The sequence below is a fragment of the Lampetra fluviatilis genome, chromosome 1, assembly GCF_964198595.1.
Source record: "Lampetra fluviatilis chromosome 1, kcLamFluv1.1, whole genome shotgun sequence".
Lineage (NCBI taxonomy): Eukaryota > Metazoa > Chordata > Hyperoartia > Petromyzontiformes > Petromyzontidae > Lampetra > Lampetra fluviatilis.
Window position 1 is genome coordinate 37003486 of NC_136275.1, and position 20371 is coordinate 37023856.

The 20371-nt window shown below is 51.5% G+C and overlaps 1 protein-coding gene across 1 annotated transcript in view; it reads left to right on the top strand.

The window, feature by feature from the left end:
• The first annotated feature begins 784 nt into the window (after positions 1–784).
• The window catches only part of LOC144935190 (protein tweety homolog 2-like), a 28075-nt gene continuing 8488 nt past the window's right edge, over positions 785–20371 (top strand). The window contains exons 1-9 of the mRNA XM_078861674.1: positions 785–1376; positions 5734–5897; positions 7861–7972; positions 9805–10031; positions 10696–10791; positions 13737–13809; positions 17228–17303; positions 17998–18053; positions 20278–20370. Coding sequence (XP_078717800.1) covers positions 1254–1376; positions 5734–5897; positions 7861–7972; positions 9805–10031; positions 10696–10791; positions 13737–13809; positions 17228–17303; positions 17998–18053; positions 20278–20370 — 1020 coding nt within the window. The 5' untranslated portion in view covers positions 785–1253. The remainder of the gene's footprint in view (positions 1377–5733; positions 5898–7860; positions 7973–9804; positions 10032–10695; positions 10792–13736; positions 13810–17227; positions 17304–17997; positions 18054–20277; position 20371) is intronic.

Genomic DNA, 20371 nt, shown 5'->3' on the forward strand with positions numbered 1-20371 from the left:
TGGGTGGGTTTTAAGGCTGGGTGGGTGGGTTGGTGGGGGGGGTATTAAGGCTGGGTGTTATCGGATTACTCGGGAGGGTAATCGGGACGTCCCCAGCTTGTCGAGTTGGCTGCGGAGGAAGCCGCCGATCACTGGCCAGCAGGAGGCGCGAGTTGAAGTCCAGGAACCGGGGGGGATGGAGGGGGACGGAGGGGGGGTGGATGGGGGGTGGATGGGGGTGGATAGGGGGGTGTAGAGGGGGGGTGGATAGGGGGGTGGATGGGGGGTGTAGAGGGGGGGTGGAGGGGGGATGGAAAGGGGGGGGAGAGGGGGGTGGAGGGGTGGAGGGGGATATAGGGGGGGAGGGAGATGGAGGGAGGGGAAGGGGAGTAGGGGGAAGGGGAGTAGGGGGGAGGGGGTGGGGGGCGGGACGGGTGTAGGGGTGGGAGGGAGGGGTGTAGGGGAGGGGTGGGGGGGTTGGCGGGAGGATTTGTAGGGGTAGTGGGGGAGGGGTGTAGGGGTGGGGGGTGTAGGGGTGGGTGGGTGTAGGGGTGGGGGAGGTGTTGGGGTGTTGGGGTGGGGGGGAGTAGGGGTGGGGGAGGTGTTGGGGTGGGGGGGGGAGTAGGGGTGGGGGGGGAGTAGGGGTGGGGGGGTGCAGGGGGGGGTGGGGGGGTGCAGGGGGGGGTGGGGGGGTGCAGGGGGGGGTGGGGGGGGTGCAGGGGGGGGGTGTGGGGGGTGCAGGGGGGGGGTGGGGGGGGTGCAGGGGGGGGTGGGGGGGTGCAGGGGGGGGTGGGGGGGCGTGACGTCATTCGTGGAGGCGAACTTTCTTGTGCGAAGCGAAACAAACATCTCCGGCTCGCGCCGTCACCGGGGTGGCTCGCGCTGTCTCACATCCGCCTCAGGCAGCAGCCACACAAAGCCGCGGCCCTGTCCGAGCCGCCGCCACCACCACCACCAGGCCCAGCAGCACCGCGTCGGGCATCGGCCGAGCACACGGAGACAACCCCCCCACACCCCACCCCCATTCGTTCGTCGTTCACCATTTTCCCACCCCGTGTCCGCACCTTGGCTTCGTCTTCTCTCTCCCTGCCCATGTGCCCGCGTTCGTCCGCCCTGCGAATTCGTCCGTCGTTGTCGTCGTCGTTGTTGATAACGGCTGCCGTGGGCTATCGTTGCCCTGCCACCACCACCACCTCCTCCACCATCACCTCAATCACCACCATCTCCTCCATCACCACCTCCACCACCACCTCCTCCTGCGTCCGCCCGCCGGGATGTCCTCCGCGGGCTACGTGGTGCCCTGGTGGGTCTCCTGGCTCCACGGCTTCCCCCACCTGAGTTTCAAGTTCGCCATCGTCTCGTCCGACTTCGCTCCGGACAGCCACGACTACCAACAGGTTGTGTGCGGCTCTCGTGTTTGTTTTGGGGGTGGGGGAGCTTTCGTGTCTCGATCGATGTTTGTTCCTTAGGCTCGAGTTAATCCCGCCCAAAGTCAGGCCGTAGTTAACTCCCGGTTAGCCGAGATGGGGTTGAGTGACTGGATGTGGTGTGCGGGGCACGGAGAGACATTTGCCGGTCGCATCCCTCGATGTCTGGGGCCCTGGGCAAGCGCGTAACAGCGAGTGCTGTGCCAGGTGTCATTGTCGATCTACTGCTGGATGAAGCCCCCCCTTCTGTCTCTGTGTATCACGTCTTGGTCATGGGCGTTGTTGACCATACTTACCCCCACGCTGCTGCGTGCGGGTTTAAGTGGGTGGGTGGTGGTGGTAGTGGTGTTGGTGGTGGTAGTGGGTTGGTGGTAGTAGTGGTGTGGGTGGCGGTGGTGGTAGTGGTGTGGGTGGCGGTGGTGGTAGTGGTGTGGGTGGTAGTGGTGGGAGTAGTGGTGTGGGTGGTGGTGTTGGTGGTAGTGGTGTGGTTATGGTAGTGGGGTGGGTGGTGGTAGTGGTGTGGTTATGGTAGTGGGGTGGGTGGTGGTAGTGGGGTGGTAGTGGTAGTGGGGTGGTAGTGGGGTGGGTGGTGGTAGTGGGGTGGGTGGTGGTAGTGGGGTGGGTGGTGGTAGTGGTGTGGTTATGGTAGTGGTAGTGGGGTGGTAGTGGTGTGGGTGGTAGTGGTAGTGGGGTGGGTGGTAGTGGTGGTGTGGGTGGTAGTGGTGGTGACTAGAATCAGTTCGGGTATCACTCGCCGTGGCCCGGGAACCGAACTCGTGTTTGGCCCAGTTCATAGCGCGGCGTGCTGCTAATAATCATCCTACAGCACCGTGCCAACGCGATCACTGTACGCAATTACTGTCCATTTTTTAAAAGCTGCCGAAAAATGGTCGTTGTGTAAAGAGACGCGAGATGCCGCTGTTGGAAGAGCGCCCGCGACCATTTGGCCATACTTCACCTCGTAGGTTATTGGCGCTGGTTGGTGAAGGCGGGGGATCATTTTACTTTCACTGCCCTCTCTGCTGCACAACCTAAAACAACGACTGTTGTTCGTGCGTGGTGACAATCGCCCATTCCATCACTATCCGGGCGCAGTCCTGTGCTCAGCTTCCAAGATCTGATGAGAGTGGGCGCCTTCAAGATTAATACAGTAAAAGCCATGTATCTACGAACAACTATTTCACTATGAACTAACTTTTTATTTTACCAGGTAAGGCCCACTGAGCTATGTTAGCTCTTTGTCAGTTGCGATCTGGCTATCACGAATGATAGTGGCTTCTCACTTGTACATCTCTAGCAGCCAAATGCACTAAACGCATGTCTCTAAAGCACCCCGCTTCGAGTCTCGAGTCTTGCTGCATTGGGATGTTTGTCCAAACCCACCACGGATCGGAAGGAATGACGCACTCAAAGCTCCGCACGGATGGATTCAAGAAACATGTAACGCCATCTCCTGAATAACACCAATCCTTTCAAACTTGATTTGGAGCTTTTGGTAAAGTCACGTAGAAAGATTTTTTTTTATTAAATAATAGCATACGACGTTTCGATTGCAACACAAGCATTCATCATCAGGTACAAATGAAATAAAACAAACCTATTAAATTTAGAAATATAATGCAATACAACACAGAGTCGGCTAACATAACAGTAGGATGTTGACTAGGTCGTATGCTATTATTTAAATTGTTTTTTCTTTCTACGTGACTTTACCGAAAGAACCAAAGAATAATACCAATCCTTTCATCGTAATTTTATTTTAAAGCCACACGAGTGACATTTTATTCAACTGCTTTACCCGGTGGATTATTGCTCAATCGCATGGCTGAGAGATGGCTCCTGCTTGGGGAGGCCTTCATCCAGCAGTGGATGGATAATGACTGATGATGCATAATTTTATCGTTATTTGTTTCAACCAGCCTATTTTATATGACACTGCTTGGCTCTGTTTTGATTAAAAGCCTCTCTGGCGGTAATTAATATTGTCAGCAGCAGATGCGAATCTTAAGTGGGGACAGATGACCTGTCTGCTGCGTGTGATGTCCATTGGTAGTGGTGCTGCGAGGTGGTGCTCTATGAACTCTGCCACCTGAATTCGTGTCCTGGCTACGGCTCACATCAGTGCGAGTGGTATCTGAACCTATCTTGGGTCCCCCACTCCCTTCAAACCATACTGATCATAGCGGTGATGTATGGTCACAAACAACCCCTATGATCCGCACGGTGTCGAGGACGAGACTCTCATCCAGCAGCAGAGTGGCCGAGCCTGGTACACAGGAGGTCGTGGGTTCAATCCAGACCCTGACGCCTGCTGTATATTTGGAGTTTGCATGTTCTCTCCGTGGTCGTGTGGATTTTTCTCCGGGTCCTCCGGTTTTTCCCCTCCACATTTAGAATATTCGGCTGCTATACATTTCCACATGATAAGCAACTGCTTTCGGCTATCATTTGTGGCCAGGTCGCTTCTGAAAATAGCTACTGCATATAGCTTAGTGGGCTTAAATGCTAAAATAAAAGTTTAAGAATATATACTTTTTATGATATTTGTCCTGGGCATCCGGAAATCATCAGTCGTGATCTATCTACTGCTGGATGGAGGCCCTCTGCTCGCCAATGCCATCTGCACCGGAGCTAATCTCATCACTCCATCTCCACGGCATCCATCCCCCCGGGTGCTTTCCGTCCATTGTAGCCGGACAGTGCTATGTTAACAAGCGAACAGGCCATCTGAAACTACGGTGACGGCTATAAAACACAACACTGTTGAGTTAAGGCAAAGGGGAAGCCACCTCACTACCTCGTCACGACTCGAACTCCGAGTGTCGAGTTTTGTTGAGTGGTGAGATGGAGAGAATTCGAGCCATGGACCTGCTCTTGGAAGAGAACTTAGCAGAGGCACACATACTACGGGACTCATAATTTACAGCGATTTGTCAATGGCTTGGTAGATGGTAAAATTATCCTGCTTTGTATCGGTTTTAATCGGGGTTGTTTGGCCAGTGAAGGGAGAGGGGGTGGAAATATAGTTGCATGAACAGTTAAGATACTGGTCCCCAGTAGACATTCCAACATTGGGCCAGCGTTGGGCCAAAAGTTCCATGTTTTCTGAGTTATCATTGATGTAAGCTGTGGCCGGAAACCGAATTTGGGTCACCGAGTTCATTAGCACAGTGTGCTAACCACCGCTCCACCTTGCAACTTCAATGTTGTACAGTGTTCCGTTTCAAAACAGTAGCGTAGCCCTGTCGTAATGGAGTGAGCAACCTGGAATGCGCCCATGTCGTCAGACTTTGGAAGGTAACCGTCGTGTACAATACAAGATGTTGCATACAGCCAGCCTTGGAGCCAAGTGCTCGGCAGCAGGGCAGGTACATCTATTGTTGGACTGCACTTTTATGCTCCACCGTTTTTTTATCCTCCACCTTCGCCAACCCACACTGACCTGCGTGGTGAAGTAAGGTCAAATAACCTGCAATGACCTGCGCGGCGTGAGAAGGCCCCCCCTCCAGCAGTGGACTGACAAAAGGACTGTACATGTGCAAATGTGACAATACTAAGTTTGGCCGAAACAGCACAGAATGAATGTGAAACAACACGAATTAAGGTTAAAAACAACACAAGTAAACTGGCTCTGCGACCTCGACTCAACCGCCAGAACCGTGAGAGTCTCTGCTAGGTGGTGGGCTGGTGATTCATTCATTACGTGGATCTTGTTTAGCTAATCCCTGAGGCTTTGTGCCCAGTGGAGATGTCTGGGTAGTAGTAGGGCCTAGACAGTTGTGTAGGAGGTTGTTGTTGGTGGTGGAATGGAATGTCTTGGATGTGTGGGTCGTGGGTGTGTACAATTCACACCCCCTCCTCGGTCTCCACTCCCCCCCCCACCTCCCTCCTATGATGATGACCGTGATTATGACGGTGGTTATGATGAATATGATGATGGCGACGATGATTAGGATGATGGCTACAATGATAAAAATGACTATAACAGTGGTGGCAATGACTGATATCGATGAAGATAGTGAAGATGAATTTATGATGGTAATTTGGTTGGTTACGTTGATAACGGCAGTACTCATTAACAATGATCACGGTGATATGACGATCATGATGATGATGGTTATGACAGTGACGACAATAACATAGGCAATGACGGTGATGATGCTAGATTAATATACCGATGATGGTAGTTTGGGTGATTGCAATGATAACAAAAACGACAATGACGACAGCAAGTGCTGGTGTCGAGGACACTGGCTTGTGGGACGTGAGGAACGTTGACTGCGCTGTCAGCTGACTCTCTCCGTCTGTTGCGCGCTTGCTGTGGCAGGCGCTGCTGTTGCTGCTGTGCCTGGCGGGCGGCTGCCTTCTGCTCACGCTGCTCTTCCTCGCCGTGCACTTCATGGTGTTGTGCTGCCGCGGGGCGTCGCACCTCAAGAGCGATCCGTCGCGCAAAGCCACGTGCTGCGTCACCACCTGCGCCATCATCTGCTGGTGAGCGGGGCGGCGTCGCGTCATCTGTCGCTCACTCAGTCCCGTCGATAGAACTATCGCGGAACCGGGGAATCGCCCAGTCAAATCGGGGAATCGGATGGTCACGCAATCGGAGAATCAGTGAATCGTCCGGTCAATTTGGGAATGAGATTGTCATAAAATGGAAGAGGGCTCAACGAATCGGACAAAGACGAAATCAAACGGTGACACAATTAGACAGTTGCGCAAATAGTTGCACAATCAGACAGTCATACAGACAGACAAGCGTGCAATTAATTTACAGAGCCCCTCCCTCCAGAGAGGGTATTTTGGCCTAATATTCAATGCCGGCCTAGACTTCTTGTACGAGGTGAGAGTACCCACTTGTAACACCACCACACGTGACCTGTCTTATCAACTGACTGGCATGCCCATCTATACTTCTGGGTGGACAAAGGTACCAGAGGTGGAATGGGGTTTGGTGGCGAGAGGGTGGCGGATGTGAGATTCTTGCACCATTGTTTCTACTGCTGCACCTGGAAATCGAACTGGCAATCTATGGATCGCAAGTGCAGTTTCCTAACCATTAACATCTCTGCCGCATCAATTGTATGCAAAGTTTGTGTTTCTACGTTCATGTGTGCTTCTGCCTGCTTGTGCTATGTTGTGATTCCCCGTTGGCAGTTTGGGGCATTGTTTTTATGCTTGTGCAGGGTACAGTGTCAACAATAAATAAATAAATGGTTACGATGACGATGGTGGTGATGTGGTTTCCGGGCACTTGGTGGATTTGGTGACGACTACCGTATTCTCTGAATTAAAAAAACATGTATGCCCAATGTCAATAAAGTTATACAACTTTGGTCACGTGCATACGCACACCTACTGGATTATAATACACACCCCACCACACTTACTTTAAAATACAGAGGGGAATGGTGCTTCATAATCTGGAGAATACGGTACATTAGCTTTCTGAATTACAGGGAAACCTGACCGCTAACTCGGTACAAGCTCTCTGGCATGCAGGCGTTTAATAGAGACCGCAGGGCTCAACTTTACAATCTGCCAAGGCCCCGTGTAGAATTTCACTTCCCGGTGTAATTACCGTCACTCTAGATGTGGTAAATGTGGTGTTTACAGGAGCAGTCGTTTTTTATGGGATGTCATTTTCCCCAGTTAAAAAAGAAATGTTTTATCCGCGGCCGTATGCGCGACTGTAAATATTGCCAGCGCCGATGCCAGCTATAGTTGCTCAGCCAGCTTAGAGACTGGTGCCAAGATAAATGTCTCCACTCGCCAGGACTGCCGAGCGATGGGGGTGGCTTTGCCCTGCACCTCGGATCTGAGAAGGACCTTGTAAAAGTCGATGGGGTGTCAATGAGGGCCTCATCTGACGTTTTACCCGGTGCCTCTAGAAACCCTTTGGCGGGCCCGCTAGCTTTGCACTGTGCACCAATGTAAGAGTATTTTGCCCCCCTGCCCCTGGCAGAGAATGCTGTACTGGGGTCAGAATTCTAGTTTTTTTTAACCCCTCTTCGCCCTGTAGTAGGTTAAACATCCAGCTGGCAGTGGGTCGTTTTTTCTTTTCTCATACCTGGTAAGTATTTTGGCAGTTAGCGCGTTGGTCTTGACCAAGATTACAAAAAGCCTGGGTGGGTTCACGATCCCTAACCCTAACCGTAGGGTTACTTATCACTGTTATTTAACTTGAAGATTGGAGGTGACTTTGACGCCATCTCATGACCACGGTTGACTCCCGTTCTCTGCTACGGGTACATGACAATGGCCTGCTATCCCCACTCCCTCTCTTCGCCTTTGCCCATGCGCGCACGTTATTGACGATATTTGAAACCGTCCCCCACCTTCCGTGTTTGCGCGCGCACCTGTGTGTGTGCGCACGTGTGTGTGTGTGCACAACTGTGTGTGTGCGCACGTGTGTGTGTGCGCACGTGTGTGTGTGCGCGTGTCTTGCCGTACGCAGCGCGGCCATCGCTGTGGGGTTTTACGGGAACGGAGAGGCCCACTTCGGCGTCAGTCAGCTGTCCGGCTCGCTGGCGCGGGTCAACCAGACCATCTCCAAAGTGACCCTTATGGTAGGAGCGCACAGAGCGGTGTGTTGCATCCGTTGAATTCCTTCCCGTACTCCGTCCGCTTTGTTAAGCGCTCTTCAATATTTCGTGTGCTTCCGCTACAGAGTTTGCGTCGGCACATGCGTTCGGTTTTCGGTGGCCGTGTTCTCACCAGAAGTTTGTAAACAAATGAATTTCTGAGTAGGTACGAAATTCCGAACCACGCCATTGTTATTCTTGGTTCTTTCGGTAAAGTCTCACCAGAAATTTGTAAGCAAATACATTTCTGCGTAGGTACGAAATTCCGAACCACGCCATTGTTAAAGACTTTACCGAAAGCACCAAGAATATGAATCCCTGCAGTCACGAAAGCATTAAATTGAAAATCACGCCATTGTTGTCCGATGCCAGTCGAACAAAATGCATCTCTCGCGTCGCTTTTCACCATGAACCGTGTCCCATTGTTGAGAAGGAGTGGCTCTTGTCAATAACATGGTAATTCAGCAGAAATTTGTTCAAGGCTGACTATACTGATGGGACCCAGAAGGTCAAAAACAGTGCAGAGTTTCACTTGTTTAAAATGAATGCCGCTGGATATTATTGGTCTGGAATGCCAATAGGACGACGGAATAAACAGATGTTTGTATTTATATAGGCACAAAATGGAGGTCTGAACTTACATCTTTTTCACACATGAGTCGGATATAACTAAACCAACAACACAATAAAACTCGCCAATTTATTTCCACTTCAGCAGTTTATGTTGGATTGCGATCCACACACATTTAACAATTGCGTACGAGCGTTATGCTGGTGGTTTACAGCCAGCATTGTCAGGCAATGACTAGAATGTATTTTGGCCGATGCATCGATGCACCAGGACATACTCAGACGTATCCCAGCATTCTGCGGCCGGTTGCTAGACCCACCCACCGCAAGTTGAATTTCCGCTTCGCTTGTTACTCAAAACTGTAAATAACGTGGACAAAAAAACACAGCACACACAATGTGTGTTACGCAACCAGGCAGTGGCGAATGTGGCTTACCGCTGAACACAGCACGCAGCATGTGCCAGAACTCGTGATAACTTGTTTAGGTACGGCAATTTGTGCGCCTGTGTACACTTTGCACAGAGCGTGGCTTTACTGTGAAGCCTTGTTGCACTGAGTCCCCTTTGTTAAATATCACGATGTGTCGTTGTGCAGCATTATTATATGTGTAAATGCACATACAAGCAGAACTCTGCTCTGTGTCTCCGCATGTAAATACAATATTTAATAGCCATCAATCTATTGGCCTTTCCAGATTAATATTATCTGAATATTGAATAGGCCAATGACTAAAACTTATTTATACATGGAGACACAGAAAGGAGGTCTGCTTATAGTTTTCATGCTTATGTATTACACACGCCCATATACCTGTGCTACCGATCACACACCCATATACCCGCGCTACGTATCACACGCCCATATACCCGCGCTACGTATCACACTCCCATATACCCGCGCTACGTATCGCACATGCACCTATACCCGTGCTACGTATAACACAGCCCGTAAAGCCGTGCTACGTATCACACGCCCGTATACCCATGCTACGTATCACACGCACGCATATCCATACTTCGTATCACAAGCCCACGTACCCATGCTACGTATCGCGCTGTCACCGCATGTGACGGCATTACCGCTGCCGCGCCCACCCCGCTTGCCGTGCCCATTTTTACGCCTCCACCGCCGCCCTCCTCGCCGCGCGCCCGCCGCCGCCGCCACCCCCCGACCCCCCGACCCCCACCGTCCTTTGCGGTGGTGCCGTCCGGCCAAATCCCGCATCCGCCCACGTCCTGTCCGCAGGTGCAGGGCACGGAGGGGCAGCTGGACGGCAGCGTGACGGATGACCTCGCCGCTTTGGAGGGGGCCATCCCGTACGCCAACCTCTCGGGGCTCGTCGTGCAGGCCAGGGAACAGCTCAAGGTGGCCCTGGCGCAGCTCGTCGGAATCTCTTTCTGGACCGACCCGACTGCGGGATCGAAGGAGATCCGGAAGTTTCACGATCTCGTGGTGTCTGCCGAGTTTTACCGGTGAGTCGTCGTTGCTCTCGTATCATCACGCTAGCAGAGCTTAGTTGAAAATCGTTGAAATTTCTTTAACCAAATCGTTTGGCATGTTTGGCTCTGTTGGGTGGTCGAGGGCTATGGTTAAAACGTTTAGATCATACTTACACGATCTCACCCAAACAAACCAGTTATAAATCGGAGCAGGGATGATCGATTAATTTGATCATTCGATTACCAAGATGTCACCGTGTACGTGCAATGATTTTACACCATGGAAAACCTTTTACCCGTGGCACCGGGAGTAGAGTCAAGGATGTGATTCATGGGAAAAGAAAAAGGAAGGGGAAGGGATGCCGTGACGGAGGTCCCCACATCAGACAATGAATGCTCGGCTGAAGATGAGCAGCAGGAATAAAGGAGTGCCGAGTGGGAGGAAGGAGAGAAGGAATGACCGGGCGAATATGTCGTGGAGGCAAGGGTGATGATGAGTGGGGAGGGAAGAGAGAAAAGGAATGAGCGTGCAGAAGTGAGCTGCTGCGGAGGGAGCAGCGTCTGTTTTCACAGAGGGCGGCGGGGAGAGGGGAACGATTGAGGATGTGTGTCGCCACACCGAAGTCACGTGATTTACGGGGAGGCTTGAGCTGATTTTTCGATGCGTATGTTTGTGGTGATGTCGTGCCGGTGGCAGATGGCTCGCGTATCTGCTGCTGCTGATCGTGCAGCTGCTGCTCTGCCTGCTCGTGCTGCTGGGACTGGCCAAGCGCTCGCGCTGTCTGCTTGTCGGGTACGCAGGCCCGGCGCTCCACATCCAGTATACCTCTCATCGTGGCCGTGGCTCTGGCAGGCTAGTCACATTCCCCCCCCCCCCCCTCTGGTGTAATGACCACCCAGAAACTATTCGGTGAGAAATGATTGCCCTGCATATATGTATGCCGATTCACAGACTCGTGCAGACACCCAAATGACTCGCATAGAGACCCATATATTACAGTAAAAGCTGTTTTGACGCACAACTTGTATACAGGTAGTCCTCTACTTACGATGGAGATGCGTTACGACGACCCCATCGTAAGTAAAAAATATCGTAAGCCGGACCATCGTAACTCGGGGACTATCTGTGTAAGCACAACTCTGATATAGGAAATGCCATTCTTAAATTATCCTGAAAGGGGGAGGCAAGGGGGAACGTCTGATATAAATCCACTACTTTGGATATAAGCGCACATGGCCTTGCTCCCACGGAGTGTTAATATGCAGCTGTATCATAATTTTACACCTCCCAAGATGTAGTGGCCAGGGTGGGAAGTTTAGCTAAAATACCCTTCCACCAGCAGTGGTGTGTGAGCGAGCAACTTGCAGGGCTGCACCTTCACCCATTCTCCACGTGGTGCATGTCTCGGAGACCAATGCACCTTGTTTTTTTTTTGCAGTCAGCATCTTTCCTCTTCCTCTGTGGTCACTCTGCATTGCTTTGTTTTGCGCCTGCCTGTGCCACAGTTTCATTTCACTTTGTCGGCACTGAGCGGGAATTTCCAGCCCCCGCCCCACAAGGTTTTACAGCAACAGTCGTGTCTTGCACGCGATGACCCAGGCACACGCTGGCGATGTTAGCTACCTCGCCTCGCGTACAGGTGGTCGTGGGTTTCATCCCGACCCTGACGCGTGTATATTTGGAGTTTGCACGTCTCTCTCCCCGTGGTCGTGTGGATTTTTCTCCGGGTCCTCCGGTTTTTCCTTCTACATTTAGAAACATGCGTTTAAAGAGTATGTGGCTGCTATAAATTTCCACGTGATAAGCCACTTCATTGGGCTATCATTTGTGGCCAGGTCGTTTCTGAAAGAGAGCTATTTAGCTCAGTGGGTCTTACCTGGTAAAATAAGAATGGTTTAGTTTTAATAGTTTGCATGGGGATGTACAGAAAACGCCCCTTCCCTAGTTTAATTTGCTTCTGTTCGCGGAGCAGTGAGCTCAAAACGCTCGCGTCAGTGCGGCAAATCGATTCCCGAACGTGGCCACTCTGTGGTTATTGTTGCCGTGGTCACGGGCAAGGGGAAGTAGAGATAAAGCGTCGGCCGCCCACTCGCGTGCATAAGCGTCTCCCCCGTCTTGGGGCTGCACAAACCGCCGATTCGACCCAAGGGACATTTGTGCCGACCCACGACAACCGCGGTTAGGATGACAGCATCGCCGCCGCCGCGGGTGAAACGGGGGATTATTGCCGTGAAGCTTTGCAAATTCATTACAGTTGTGGTTCAGCCACCCAGCAAAATGAAATTTTTATTTTTTAAGAAGTAACATCGAAAAGTGCCCAGAGCATCAGCAAGTCATAGGTGTTGTTTAAAAATGTTATGTTATTATTTATTGCTTTAAAAAACACAGTTGTGCAAAAGGTCACAATCAAATAATTCCCCTGCTGCCCTTTGCATGATTCGAGAAACTAAATTAAGTCGCGTGAATGAAGTGGTGCGGGGTGAAGTGGCGGTGTAGCGGGGAGCACACCGTGCGATGAATCTGGCAACTCGACTTTAATTCCGAGTCACAGCTACAGCAACCCCCACTGACCAGCGTGGTGAAGTATGGCCAAACAACAACCCCCCCCCCTTGTCCGGGCCTTCATCCAGCAGTGGATTGATGAAGGGCTGCAAATGGTCATATTTCGGCGTGAGCTGTAAAGCATATGGTCACGAGTGAACTTCACTGCATTCCTTTCCGTGACGCGCTCTTTACATCGCACCAATTGGAATGCTACGACAATGGGGCCTGTAAAGTAATGCTTAATAAGACGCCGCCTCTGGGGGGATGGACCCTGTGGTTGGCAACCACCGGGGGCCATGCGGTGGGGGTCTCGGTGGACGGTGCAGCAAAATCACTGCTGCAAGAAAGAAACAACCAATCGGCTTGTGCCGCGGAGCTAGGCCGGAGGTTTTGCCCTGGGCTGACGATTTGCCCCCAGTGACGAAAACGGAGGATCTGATCGGCCAGCCATTTCAGGCCCCGAACGACAGGCCGTGTGCGGTGCGGGGAGTTGTCACATTTGGAGACGTGCACTCGCAGAGGAAGTCCACACGCCCACCTCCTTGTTCTTACACATCCCCCCCCCATCACCACGGGCAGCTATTCCATTCTGAGCACCTCGCACACCTCGCCGCGTGTCGCCGTCTGTCCGTAGTCTCGGATGCAGAGCGGTTTAGTCCTGCTTTCGGCGCAGCAATAGTGTTGACCTCGGCAAAGTTTTGGTGTTTCGGCATATGCCGGTGACAACTGAATTTTGCGTGTGTGTGTCTGCGGCCATTTGTAGTGTTTGGATAAGCTACTTTTATACATACTCTTTGGTTCTTTCGGTAAAGTCACGTAGGTAGAAAAATACAATAAAAAGTACTTTTGGTAAAGGTGGTGGTTGCATAGAAGCACAGTACAACAATGGTTTTGCTGCACTGACCTTTGCTGATCACCACATAGCCCAGCGCCGCCACAGCCTATGATAACCTGGCGTGCATGTGCATGGTGGTCACCCATCCAAGCACTATCCCCTAGGTCGACTGAGGCTTAATGAGTACCTTGTGCTGTGTGCAATGCATCAACACCGGGGAGCCGAAGGTGACCAGGCGTGGTGCTGGTCATGCCACCGCCTCGTGCGTCGTTCCGGCCTTAATAGTCGCTCGCAAACAGTACTTGCCCCAGCAGTCTGTGTCGGCTGCATGGGGGATCTTTGTCCTTGTCTCTTGCAGGCTTGTGCTCACCGGGTTGGTGATGCTGATCGTGGCCTGGGGATCCCTGGGCCTGCAGATGAGCAGCGCCGTGGTGAGTTTCGTCTCGTCGGCGTTCATCATCCTGCCCGTGTGACTGTCTGGTTTAGCGGTTGTGCTGTACCATTGGCCGATGTGTTTTTGGGGTTGCTACTGCGCGGCGTTTGGCACAGTGTTCGACGTGGAGAAGCTTCCAGCATGTGGAGCGAAACGTCGGGCCGTAGTGCGGAACGATGCGTGGCAACAAACCCGAGAACACGCCAGAGAGAGAGTGGCTGTTTCGAGCCGTTGGCTTGCAGCTGCCCACTTCCTCGCCAACATCAGACACGGACAGAAAGGAGGGGAGTGGTTACGCGGCCCAGCGGCAGCTCGTTCGCCACTTGTTTCAGAGGTTCACGGTTCGATTCCAGCGGGCGCCCTGATTAATACCGCGGTTGTAATAGCCACAATAATACCACGCGCCGTCAGCTTCACAGTGGATGTTAAAGATCCCCCATCATCATTCGCAAGAGTAAGCGCCATTGTGTGCCGGCGTCACGGCCCATATTTCCCAAAATTCGAAAATTGCACCGCAAATTACTCAATCGGGATTAGACTTGGCAGTCTTTGCACCCTCGTAGCAAACTCGTGCTCCCAATATACCAATCTCTTGAGTTCTAGCTTCTGAGTTAGCACTCGGGCAAGCTAGGCTCTGCTGAAGCCATCGTTATCGTCCTTGTCATCTTGATGGACGTCGTTGCACACAATCGGTCATCGCCACTGGGAGCAACCCACAATGCCGAGCGAGAGCGACTGAGATTGCGAACAGGGCTGCACAACCCGGTTCGGCCAGCAGCCTGACTGACAACGCTGAGAGCGTGACCTTCTCCAAGGTTATCTTATTTTGTTTTTGCTCCAGCCATGCATGTCACGCATCCACGCAAAAAAAATTGTTAAAAGGAGAACTCTGTAAGAAGTATCGCTCTGCAGGCGACACAAGTACATTCATATGTACTGGCTAAAACTCGGTAGACGGTGACCAAATCACCCGGAAGGTACACACAGTGCTTGGATGGGCGACCACCAAGCTCAACAGGTTGTCATAGAGCCTACAGGGCTATGCGGTGCATTGCAGTGGGCATTGTGGCAAAGTCTATTGCTCTGCTGCACTTGCTCTGCAGCTCTTTCCAGCACCGTGTCCTGGGGAGGGGGGGTTGGCCCGAGAGCGATGTTCCACGTCGTTGGGACGGGGCACAGCTGGGTGCGCGCCACCGTATTGTGGCGACGGGAATTTTCCCAGAGGCGTCTTAATTAAGATTCCGCCGGGCGTGACCAGCGTGTGTTGCTAATAAGTGTCTGTTAAAGAAGCGGGACTAAGCGGCAACGATGGTGGCATTCCTCCAGATACCGCACACCCTCACTCGCGTTCACCCAAATTTGCGACAAGCCCGTCCACATTGTCCAACCTCTTAGCGCAAAATACGCGGCACCATCAGCAGTAGCAGCAGCCTTGATCTATCCACTGCTGGATGATGTCCCTTCCTCCCCAAGCCGTCGCCATCTCTCACGGTCTCGCGCGGCAACGATACGTCCTGCGCGCGTGAGCTTATCTCATTGCTCCGCGTTGGGCGTTATTCTCGGCCACCGGCCATCATTTCCTCCTTGTGAAGTGTCCTGCCCAAGCCTTGCGCTGACATTTCTTGAACGTCAATATTGATGTTTATAGTAACCCACCCAAGCCAGGATCTTGTAAAAAAAGATATATGGAACACGTTCATCGTGCCATCGTTCTACTTTTCATGAGTGCAGTTGAACTAAAAAAAACTGTTAGCCAATGCGCAATGCCCATGAAAACCCATTATCTAGGTGTCATGTTTATAGTTTCAAGTACATTTTTTAAAGCCAGGTGAGAACTCAAGAGAGACGAGGATAGTCTCACTCGCACAGAGTTACCGAAATGCAAAACAAATTCGGGGGTGTTTATCGCTGAAACATGTAAATATTTAAAACGGCCAGTTATCTTGCTGCTGCAGCCCTGGAGTCGAGATAAGCATCTTGCTGGGGAGCCAGAGCTCCATACCCTCTTTTCCTTTGCACAGGAAAGCTCGTTTCTCTCTCCGAGTTACGCTGGTGGCACGGCTCTGCGTCGCCGCAAATAACGCCGACGTGTTTTCATCATGCAGCCAGTTTTACATGTACAGACGCGGAACTTACGAGCCTTTGGTTTCCAGAACCGTTTGCTTTTCAGAATCACTCCAACCATTTTATTTTTTATCGGTGCCTATACATCTGCTGTGACGTGGATCACGGACGTGAGCATCGGCACGGAAAGATGAAAGTTCAAAAGTGCGCAAAAAAAACGCGGAAGAGGTGTTCTGTGCCTTTCTTGGAAAATTTGCAGCGAGAGAAAGAGGAACGCATGGCTCGCAGAACAAACGCATGTAAGGGAGACATCATGTTCACTGTGACGGGAACGGATGTATGTTGATTAACTTTTCAACGTACGTAGCCAACCGCGCTAATCAAGAGCTGTGCGGGAAGGACAACAAACTAAACACGAAAAGCAGTTTTAAAGAAATTAGGTTTCAATCTAGATTTACGAAGCCCCAGTCAGTGGCTTCCTAATATTGGAAGGAAGAGCGTTCCAGACGGCCACAGAAGCACATCAAAAAGCGCGCGATGCGGTGACCGTCTTTGTTCAACGGCGAGCCAAAAGCCGCTGCAAGGATGACCAAAGTTTCACGTGATGGCAAGCGAGTGGGGCGGAGTGCATTGCAAGAACGTTCAGCGCAGCAAGCCTACACCGTATAAAAGACGCGCCACACACCATCGAGGATTGTGGGTGACAAAAATAAGCAAATTTCTACTTGTCTCGTATAACCTCCGTTTCACTCGCATAAAAGCGTAAGATGGCCGATGATTCAATGGATCGGTACTTAGTAGCTACGATGTGCAAGTCGTGGGTCCTTATTTGGCGAAACTTCGTCAAGCTGCTCAGTGTAGGTGTTGTGAAGGTGGGCGGAGGGGGGGGGGGCGGCATAGATGTGGGAGAGGCATTTACAAGATAGATTTTTTTTTTCCTGCACTGCCTCGTGCTGCCCGCAATGTAGACCCCCTCCCCACACCCTGACCTCTATAACGTCTGTAGTGTACGGTCGTCGCCCATCCGAACAGTATCTGGGCTGAACCTTTGCTTGGCTTTCCAATATCGCCTCAGGTCCACCGCATTCTAGGCGATTTGATCAGACGCTTCTGTGATCTCACTTGTTCACTCGTCAAGCCAAAGCGTCATCATCTAACGAGCATGTGGTGGTGCTCGCTCAATTGGCAGCCGAGAGCCAGTGGTAGAAATACCATATTATGACAGAGGCCAATCCCTCTGCTTTTTTTTACCCACTTTTAAAATATATTTTTTGTAATCGTAATACTTGAATCCGCTCATATACTCAACTTATTTCATCGTCGCATGTTTCTTTTTTATTTGTATCATTCAGGCTGCAAGTGACTTTTGCATGTCCCCACAAGAGTACATCGTGAACAAGACTGAGGAATCAAGAAGGGCGCCCAAAGGTGAGCCTGTTCGGTAGGCTCTTGGGGCCCCGGATGCACCTCCCCACCCCGCCCGCAACTATGGGTAGGGATGCCACCTCAGGGGTTCAAAAACAACAGGTCATGGGAGAACTGCATGCGAATGCATCATCTCGAGTGGTGCAGGAGTATCAATATTTTTACACAACTGTCACAAACCAGGATTTTTAATATCTTGAGAACACTGACAGATTTCCTAGGACCGCAGCTGCCCACAACAAGAGCACGATCCTGGGAAAACCAGGACAGGTGGCAACTCTACCCATGGGCCTGGCCTGAAGGAGCCATCACTAGCCCTGGAACTCAACGGTGGTGCTGCTCCGGCCACCCCGGCTGTCCCTGGGGCTATTTGTTGTTGTCGTGGTGGCGATTGTTGTTCGTACTGGGCTCCCCGGTTGCTTCATCCTGGGCTGTGCCTCAGTGTTGCTGTTTCTGTCCTGTCCGCCTGTGTTTCGTAGGCCATCATTACGGTGAACTTGCATCCCCGCCGTAAAATAGCGCATTTTACTTGAGCCGTGTCTCTTCTTACTCCTTCGTTGAACATTTATTTGAGTCACATTACGGTGGAAATTGACAAGAGAATTTTCCCTATTAGACCTCCGCCACGTACCCCCCCCCCGCCCCCTTGAGAGCGCTGACCGTCGCCGCCCCCTCCCTCTGGCCGTGTCTCCTCCAGACGTCGTCGAGTACTACGTCTACTGCTCGTCATCCTCGGCCGGCCCTTTGCAGGAGGTATGCCTTAAAAACCCACCCCTCCCCCTGCCGTGGTGCTGGTCCAGCAGGAGCACTGAGCACGTAAATTATTGACGGGCATGGGGACGGAGGGGGGCGGAAGACGGGAGGGGGGGAGTGGAGAGGCGTGTCGTCCCCCTTTTTCATTTATCTCCTGGTTTCTGTTCTTGCCCATGATGCTGTTGGCAGCATGTTCAGGAGCTAATGCCAATGTTGAGGTCTCCTGCCCAGGACGAGAGGTCTTCAGGAGAAACTTCATGGACTTTTGCCCATCCTCCGTTGAAGGCGTAAGGGCAAGCGAGATGACAGAAGAGATGTAGAGATGTAGACGAGAGGTAGAGGTGTTAGCGTGATGAGAGACGACCGATAACTGCGTGTTGAATTTCGAGAGGCCGTTCGATGGCCATCTGGACTCACCAGATGGATTCAATTTGTGCCTCCTGTAAAAGCATGTGTGGGGCAATGGTCGGCGATGTGCGTGAAGTCATAGTTAGGCTCGCATAGAGACTCCCAGACCCGCATAGATAGAATGCAGATACCTGTACTCTCCAATACAATGTCACGTGAGTGGTGGATGGTCACATTTAGGCGACTCCTTAATTCCCCGGGCCCCCACTAAGGCTGCAGTGAAGTTTAGTAGCATAGAGTGGTTGTTGGCAAGGGTCCTTGTGCAAGGTATGAAACCCCCACCCCACTCCACCCCGTACAATTCCACTCTCCCATGCCGCCGTCACCCCCACGGCTTCCTCCGTTTACCCTTCCTCATTGTGAAAACGCGATTGCAAAACAAAACATGCACTGTAAAAATGTCGTAGCATTTCACATCTGAGCGGTGTGCCGCAGAGCCCCTGCTGCCCATGTCACCACATTCAGTGGTGTGTTAAACTATGAACTAAACTATGAACTATTTTTATTTTACCAGATAAGGCCCACTGAGCTATATAGCTCTGTTTCAAAAGTGGCCTGGATATCACAAATGATTGTGCAATGAAATGGCTTATCACGTGAACATTTTTAGCAGAGAAAACATGCAGAGAAAACATGCAAATATTTAGGTGACAAGGTCGGGATCGAGCCTATGACCTCTACCAAGCGAGCTAGTGAGCATCTCGCCACCGTGGCGCCCACAACATTAAGTTCCTGTCTCGGTTTTTCTACAAGACACTGACACTCAAAACGTACCGCTTCGTCTTATCTCGGCAGAGACAGTGTCGACTGAAAATGGCCTTAATTAATTCTTGAAAATTTGAAAAAAATGTAAATACGGTCACAAGACTTGCCTGCCTGCCACGCATAATTGGAAAACGTCCAGGCACAGCTGGACCGCAAATTGTTCTCACACTCCAAAAAAAGGGGCCCGTTGTGCCACACTGAGACGCTGGGTTTGTGACAGGGGGTGGCGAGGTGGGTGGGTGGGGGGGGCGGTGAAGATGCTGTCTCGCCACTGCCAGAACCAAAAATATCAGCGGCGTTGTGACTTCCACTGCAGCAACATTCGGAACATTGGAAATTAGCAACTCTTGGCCACTGAGGCTCGCGATGAAAACATTGAGTCGAGCTTGTGAAATGTGACGGCGTCACGGCACTCCCACATAGCTTTCTGCCGTTGTGCAGTCTAAGCTCTCCAGTGTGTTTTCGGGTTGTGCCATGGGAACGAAACGTCGGACATCGTGCCGAACAACACCGCGCGGTCCAATCCACAAACGCATCAACAACCCAGAAAATATGCAGCGTTGGGCCAACTGGGAGTACATGAAAAGCACAAAACCTAACAGTTTTATTTATAAAGATCCTGATAATAATTTACCGCCTCTTTGTCATTCCACTGCTGTGTGATTGTCTCCCCATGCCATGTCAGTGTAAGGGACTGTTTGACCATACTTCGCCACGCTGTGCTGTTTACTTTGGTGAGGCCCAGGACCAGTTTCAGATCTTGCCATCGATCATATCCTTGACAAGGAATCTAACTTGGGTAGCCCAGTCCGTCGCATAGCCCGCTAATGCCTGTGCCACTGCTCAAACCTGTTTGAGCGACGCTGATGAGACCGAGGGTCGAAACCAGTCGAGTGTTTTCCTGCTTGATAACTTTGGTCTGGTAAAGCGGATTAGCTAATGGACTAAATGACATTATTTATATGTGAAGAGACATGGAGGTGTGTGTATATATATATAAACTAATTTCCTCACAATTGCTTGAATTCTCCTTTCCAAATTTTCATTTCAGAAAGTCACAGCCAGCGTGCGTGCCATTTCCGACATGCAGTCCATCGTCCAGAAGATGCTGCAGATTTCCCGCTTCATCATGCCGTCCATTAAGG